Source organism: Cibotium barometz, chromosome 20, assembly GCF_041138505.1.
Source record: "Cibotium barometz isolate CiBa-2024 chromosome 20, ASM4113850v1, whole genome shotgun sequence".
NCBI lineage: Eukaryota > Viridiplantae > Streptophyta > Polypodiopsida > Cyatheales > Cibotiaceae > Cibotium > Cibotium barometz.
The window spans coordinates 31,192,172-31,199,108 of NC_141065.1; the positions used below are offsets into that span (position 1 = coordinate 31,192,172).

General features: G+C 42.4%; 1 protein-coding gene across 4 annotated transcripts; it reads right to left on the minus strand.

Annotated features, from left to right (window-relative positions):
* Positions 1-2,340: 2,340 nt before the first annotated feature.
* On the minus strand, positions 2,341-6,615 carry LOC147627788 (putative E3 ubiquitin-protein ligase XBAT35). 4 transcript variants are annotated; one of them, XM_086814754.1, is made up of 11 exons: positions 6,014-6,615; positions 5,459-5,561; positions 4,904-5,018; positions 4,716-4,796; positions 4,528-4,616; positions 4,321-4,412; positions 4,061-4,142; positions 3,910-3,966; positions 3,645-3,747; positions 3,461-3,546; positions 2,341-3,371 (listed from the first exon to the last, which is right to left on the minus strand). In XM_086814754.1, exons 2-11 carry the CDS (start codon positions 5,558-5,560, stop codon positions 2,598-2,600), a joined length of 1,581 nt encoding a protein of 526 aa, XP_086670880.1. In that variant the 5' UTR covers position 5,561; positions 6,014-6,615; the 3' UTR covers positions 2,341-2,597. The 4 variants fall into 4 exon arrangements, with proteins under 4 accessions (XP_086670880.1, XP_086670883.1, XP_086670881.1 ...); XM_086814757.1 differs by having other exon boundaries at positions 2,341-3,359; positions 6,014-6,609; XM_086814755.1 differs by having other exon boundaries at positions 2,341-3,359; positions 5,459-5,566; positions 6,014-6,590.
* Between the last annotated feature and the right edge of the window lie 322 nt (positions 6,616-6,937).

Sequence of the window (6,937 nt, forward strand, 5' to 3'; positions counted from 1 at the left end):
CATAAGAGCTATTGTATGGCTAATTGCCATTGGATTAAACTCTATTGTACTCCTAATCCACTTTAGTCTATAGTCCTTATTTTCTTTGTTCTTTATCAATCTTTGTCAACTTTTCTTGCTCTTGATCAACTTTTTGGATCTCTTCTTGCTCAAGCTTGTCCATTCTTCTTAGCTTCATACTCGTTAGAGTTGGTTCTCGTACTCCTTGTTTTATTCATGTTGACGTTGGTTCCATTGGCTTCTTGCTTGGTTGCTTGGTGATTTCCTATTTTTGTTAGATAATTCTTAACATATCTCTTCTAAGAGCTGACAAAATTGGGTAGTCTACTTTAACATGTCCCCAATCATTATAGGCAAAACATACTCTTAATCTTTTCCTGCCCTTTGGAAAATCCTTAGATGCTCTTGCTATATTTTTGTAGAGATTTTACGCTGACATAGAACAAACTTTGGGAGATATAGCAAACATTTACCAAAAGATATACAGGTACATAGAGCTTAAAGATACTACCATATCTACACCATCCTCCCTTAAGAAGCTCGACAAAGCTTTGAGTGTGCGTAAGGGTGGGCAGAAGCACATGATACACATCTTCATTTGACATTATATAACAGTTTATTATATCATCCTCTAGGTATTTTAATCTTGTATCATAAGAAGATATATGAACTATAAGATACATGGCATTACATAATACTTGATTGTCTACGTATTTAGTCTTGTACCATAAGATATGTGAACAGTGAACATCTTCAAATGTCATTGACTACACTAATTTATGAATTCTGTATAGAACACAAACCCAGATCTAGTGTCTAGGATAATAAGTGTGCATGTTTTTGATCCCCCTATGCCCCACCACCTCCTAACCTTGATAATGGAGAAATAGAAAAGAATAGGAAAAAACTAACATATCCAGTGCACCGCCCACTCACATGAAACTAATGAGGCCCACAAATGTCAAAACCACAGAACATGTTACTGACTATTCTTTCTCTCTAGAGCCTTATCAATTTTCCCCTACTAACAATCTTGACCCAGATGAAACACTGGCATCTCAAAAAGGAACCGAAAGGCTTGAAAGAAAAAAACAACTGTAACCGTGCTTGAGGAAACCAAGAAGCTACCACATAGAGAGCAATATGACAAAGAGGTAATCCAGGCACTTTCAGAAGATTCTTATTGAACTTGATTGACAAGGGACATTCTCCCGGCTCCTCTTACACCCTACCACTGCTCTTGGCAATCCTTTCCTTGGTGCACTTTATACACCACTGATCTCCCATCTCTGAGTAGCTCTGCCCCCTATGCTCCCTTGTACCGGTTTCTTTAACTTATCCAAGTCATGTTGGTGTTCCTTTTCCCTAGTCTTCTTTCTGCTCTAGACTTACTATGAAGTCTCTCTCCTTACTATGGTCTTGCCATGCATCTCTCCTACCCTAGCACGAGTGGATCTTTTGTTGGTTCCTATTTTGCAATCTTTCCAACCAACGGGCGTGTATGTTTTTTTAACGCTTACATTCATACTCTCAAATCTTAGGATCCTTCATTAACTAGGAGAACCACCTTAGGGAAATCCTGTCATTTTGGCACATAAGAATTATATTTTTTCCTACAAACTCTCTAGGTTATCCGTAATGTGCAACTATGTTTTTGAGAAATCAAAGGCAGTGACCCTGCCACGTGAGAGCCCTTTTCTTGACAAGCCATATACCATGGATTGAGATATTTAGCGAGATGACAATGAATAAACCTTAGTGCATCTCAAGTATGTTCACGCAAAAGATGATCAAGCCCTTTAACCTGGTAGTACCACAAGAAACAAACAATGATATTTTCCCAAAATACGTGACCATGCGAAGAGAGAGCGAGCTAAAACTGACAGAGTTTTGTGGGAAACCTGGGCCTTTGCCAGAACTTCAAGTATGCTATTGACTGTAGGACTGGAAGAAAATCATCAAGATGACACATGGGAAACTTGTCATTGTACGCCCGCAGGTTGAGCTCTGAAGGCATCAAATTTGCTTTTGGAGGCAATCCCAAGAGTGTAGACACTGAAATTGATTTTCTTTGGGAAGAGAATGTTTTTCTGCAACTATCAGCACTGATGCATTTATTGCCTGCTTCACCATCCCCAGAATATGATTTGTCATTAGGGTAATGGACACAAAATCATCATGATGTAAAAGGCCAGATGTAAGTCACGTTGACAGAAAGGAGTAAGTTCTCGGAGTAAGGGATGTAATCAAAGTGACGGGATTTGCACTGTGATAGAAGTGACAGGGGGGCTGCATGACAAGTTCATGGATGTGAGTCGGTGGCAGGGGCATAAACACCAATGGCTGAATGTTCCTTTTTATGTGACAATACATAACCCTGTTAAGGGGAGAGTAAAAATGCAAATCATCACCACCAGGGTGTAAACCTACTTTCAAACCACAGAACCAACATATAAAATAATCCTTTACATTTTGAACATCGTTGACTATGTACAATCCTCAACTCTAATGACACCGAAGAGATTTGCCCTCAGTGGTCAGCTAGATAAACCCTGATGTTAACTCCACCTATAAGCAACTCAGATGCCAAAAATACATCAAACTGCATAAACCTTGATCACTTGCTCAATGGGGCCTCTACATATAGGACAACCCCATCTCTTAGATTTGACTTCCATCAAACAGTTCATGCAGCCTGCTAAGTGCCCACACGGTATGCATGCTCCTTCTGCAGGAGCATCCCAACAAACAACACATGTTCCACCTGCCTTATCATCTGTCTCAAAAGAAGAATAGCAAATTGCAGCATCTTGAAGAGGGGGAGCTGATGGAGGCGCTGCAGGAGCTGCAATTGGCTCCTTGTTACTAAAGACATCTTGCAGACTGCTTGGTCCAGATCCAGTAGGTGCCCAGCTATTCAAGGCACTCTGCTGTTCCCCCCATCCACCATAATCTATCGCCTTTGATCTGTTATTTTTCCTGTTTGGATCAGGAAGACCCCAGCCACAGTAACTTCCATCTGGGACATCCCATCCTTTGTATTGACTTATGCTAGATACACTTGAAGCATGTGGTGAAACAGGAATTCCCTCCTCTGTCGCTGTTCGAATTGATTCATCAAGAGCTAGTGCCAATGCTAGTTCCTCAGTTATGGGCTCTGCCATGGATGTGTTCAATTCGACTGAACTGGATATACCCGAGGATGGAGCTGATACAGACTGCAGCACAGGTTGCCTGCCTGGAGTTGGCTGTGAACTGATAGGATGAATCTGTGATAGATTCCCCTGCTGAAATCCTGCTGCGGGATAGCCAGCTGTACGTGGACAATGACCCTTTGTACATACAGTTCCAATCTGGCCCTGAAAATCATTCTAAAGAAACTTACAAGCCAGAGAGACATGACCACCCCTAACAAGCAGAAGTAGAAAAATGAACCCCACAGGAACCCCTCATTGCTTACCTGAGAAAATCCTCTGCAAGCTTTATACAGTCTCTCTAGTTGAGCTTTATCACCCTTATTTTCAGAGTAAAGTCTACACTTTGTTTCTGGTTGCATCATATAAACAGGATGGAGAAACAAGTCAGGACCAAGCTGCAAGCGTTTCCACTTCAAAAGACCACATGGCTAGGTGAAGCAAACTAACTGTGAGTTTTATCTGAGATGTACAGCACAGGATCTGTGGAAGTGAAATTTGGGTCCTCTATCTCTGCATTTTCTAGTGAAATCACTGTTCGAGGCTGCGCCACCTGTCAGACAGAAACCTCTATCATAAACATTTTATTCATAACTTGGAAAATCTACAAACAGACCCTCGTTACCCAAAGAAAAGCCCCATATTCTCCAAACAGTCTAAATATGACAAGTCAATTTCAATCATGATTAAAATAGTTTCTAATCAGAATACCAACATTGCACAGCCCTGCAGGATGAGCTGTTGACGCACGAACCCCATTCCACAGACTTACCTGTAAAGCAATTACCGTCTTTACTGTAAAACTTTTCCAGCGCATTAACTTCATGTGGTAAGAAGCAAATCCAACAACTCCCCACACAACCAACCTTGGGAGATTCATAAATAGCAAGTTCATACACTGGAGCCCTCCTTGGATGTAGTAATTTAGTTGGAAGCACCACTGCCCAACTACAGGCACAACACCACAATGAAACAAGGAGAAAGAGAATAAATGCTATAATAAGAAGACCATACTACTAAAACCTGCCATTACATAGTACAAATTAGGCAGCCGAGAAATCAAGACTACAATAACATACACTAGTGGCATAAGAGCAACCAGATGATGCAATCAAAGCATCCTTACATCTTTTTTGTGACCAAATTGGGTGCAAAGGATTCCAAAATACCAAATCCTGAAAGCTCCCGCAATGTTCCACTAAAAAGGCATAGTCTTTCCTGGAAAAACAGTAACTCTAGTTACAATTACAAAAAAAATAAACATTTGACCTACTACTTAAGATTAAGCATTGTTACAATCCATACATTTCAAAATCGATAGGTGAAGACTGACCTCTAGCAAGCGCACCACAGCAACATGGCCTCTGCTTCTTGCCATGTCAAGAGGTGTTTGATCATCATCATTAACGGCCAAAGGATCGGCTACAAAAAATAAAAAAAAAATCAAATAACATCTTAGCATCCACTGTGTACCTGATATTTCTGCATTGATTGGTCACAGGTCATTTTAAAAAAACTGACCTCCACAAGAAAGGAGTAAAGTCACTGTTTTATCAAGGCCCCTCTTCGCAGCATGGTGCAATGGAAAGCCTCCATGAGTTCCTGAATAAGTTTTCTTAGCACAATTCTCAGTAATGTTCAGACAAGTTCCCAAATGACATTTCAAAAGTTGTTCTTAAAATGTGAATAAATGTAAACACCACAAGTACCTGGTCTGTATGCATTCATTTTAGCACCTAAATTCAGCAGAGTTATAGCCATATCCAGGAGCTCGCCACGTGTGCAGGCCAAGATAAGGGGAGTCCTTCCTTCTTTGTCAACCCACTGCATAAAAAACACAAAAATGATATCCGCTGAAGAGTCACTAGATTACTTCTTATCCTAACCTGATAAGTAGCAGTGCCTAAAAGCCAGCATTTTCATTCTGCTCAGAATTAGAAACGTTAAAGCTCCCTTATTGTAAAACACACTACTACATGAATGTGTGATTAGATGACTAGATTTACTCAGCACACAAATTATTCGATCTGTCAAATTTGCACATTTTCCAAGTTTTGAAGGAGGCTGCAAACACCGAGCTATATTAAATGACTATATTTTACTAAGCACAAGAATTATTCGATCTGTCAAATTTACACATTACTCAGGTTTCTGCAAAGACTTGATGGACACCGAGCTATAAGAACAGAAGAAAGCAACTTTCAAAGCACTTTCGTACACTGATTAGAGAGAGAGAGAGAGAGAGAGAGAGAGAGAGAGAGAACCTCCAATGAAACCCCATCCCGGCAGAGAGACTTGACAGCATCATGGTTTCCATTTTGCACTTCTTGATAAAGCAGTTCTTCTTTCGACAGAGTGGCTCCCATCCTAGACTACACAACACGCAAAGTACAGGTCAGCTTAACACAGGGTTTAAAATGCCGGTCACTAGATTCTAGCAAATGGCCGATCTCAACTGAAGTTCACGCCGGGCACAACAGAAACGGTGATATGGTGGTATCAAAAATCGAAGCAGATATACAAGACAATTTTATGAAGAGCAATCACAAGTAACAGTCCAGGTACACGTTAGCTTGATGCTGTACAGAAGCACTCTCGACAGGAGTCCCAATTTCAATCTAACCAACGAAATGGACCGTATTTTCCACCGTCAAGCAGAATCGGATGAGCTAGAAGACGATGCACATAAAAGCACGAATCGGACGGTCTTTTTTGTAATTTCGTGCGTTCGGAGAGAGAGTTATCTGGCACACGGATTGCTTCACGACTGAGACCTAAACCGGAACGCAGAGGCGTTGGTAGAGGTAAGAAGAAAGTACCTCTGTGCGTGAGAAGCAAAATGACGTCTCGCGTTTCGGAAACGGCACTGATGTGTTAGGCGAAATGGAGCGAGAATATAGGTGCCGCGTTGGCTATCGGTGGAAAGAGCAGAGTGTGTCACCAATACACGAAAAGGCGGGGAGAAGAAGCAACAGCCAGAAAGCTTCAAAAATCCCCAGCAAGCGCCATAGTCAGAAAGATTCACCAGTCCACAGTGTCACCAAAGGGGAGAGAAGTCGCCATAGCCGGAGAGAGCAGTGTCACCAATCCGAAGAAAAGGGGAAGGAAGGGCACAACAGTCTCACCGATCAACAGAAAAGGAGGAAGAAAACGTCTTCGCCGGGAAGCTACAGCAGTACACAAAAGAAGGGGGAGAAGACGAAGCCATGTCCGGAGAGCTTCACCAGTGCAGCACAGCAGGAGGAGAAGAAGAAGACACCATAGTCGAAGAAGATGGCTTGCTGAGGGGGAAAAGGCAAAGGAACAGCAGGAGCAAAGACCAGAAGAAAGGAAGAAGCGGATATGGCAGGAGAACGAAAAAGTACAGATGAAGAAATCTACAGGCTTCGTGTGCCTGAGGTGAGGTCAGCTTCCCACCTCAACTGCCATGATGCATGGTCGCATAAGCCAATATGCCACGTGGATGGTTGCGCCACCTGTGTCCAGCGAGGCAGGTTTTAGGCTGCCACGGCGGCATGTACTGGTCACTTTTACCAACGGCCGTGCTAAAACGTGGCGGCCAAGTCCGCGCAAATATTGTGCGACCCGCTATGATGTGGCCACCGCCTTTGGATTCCCGCCAGCACAGCGCGTGCGAAGACTCTTTGGATATATCCAGGAGTCATGATGTGCCGCGTGCGAGCCTTCTAGTGGCAAACTGTCTCCTAATCGGATAGCTTAACCACCTCTGGACAGTCTTAAAT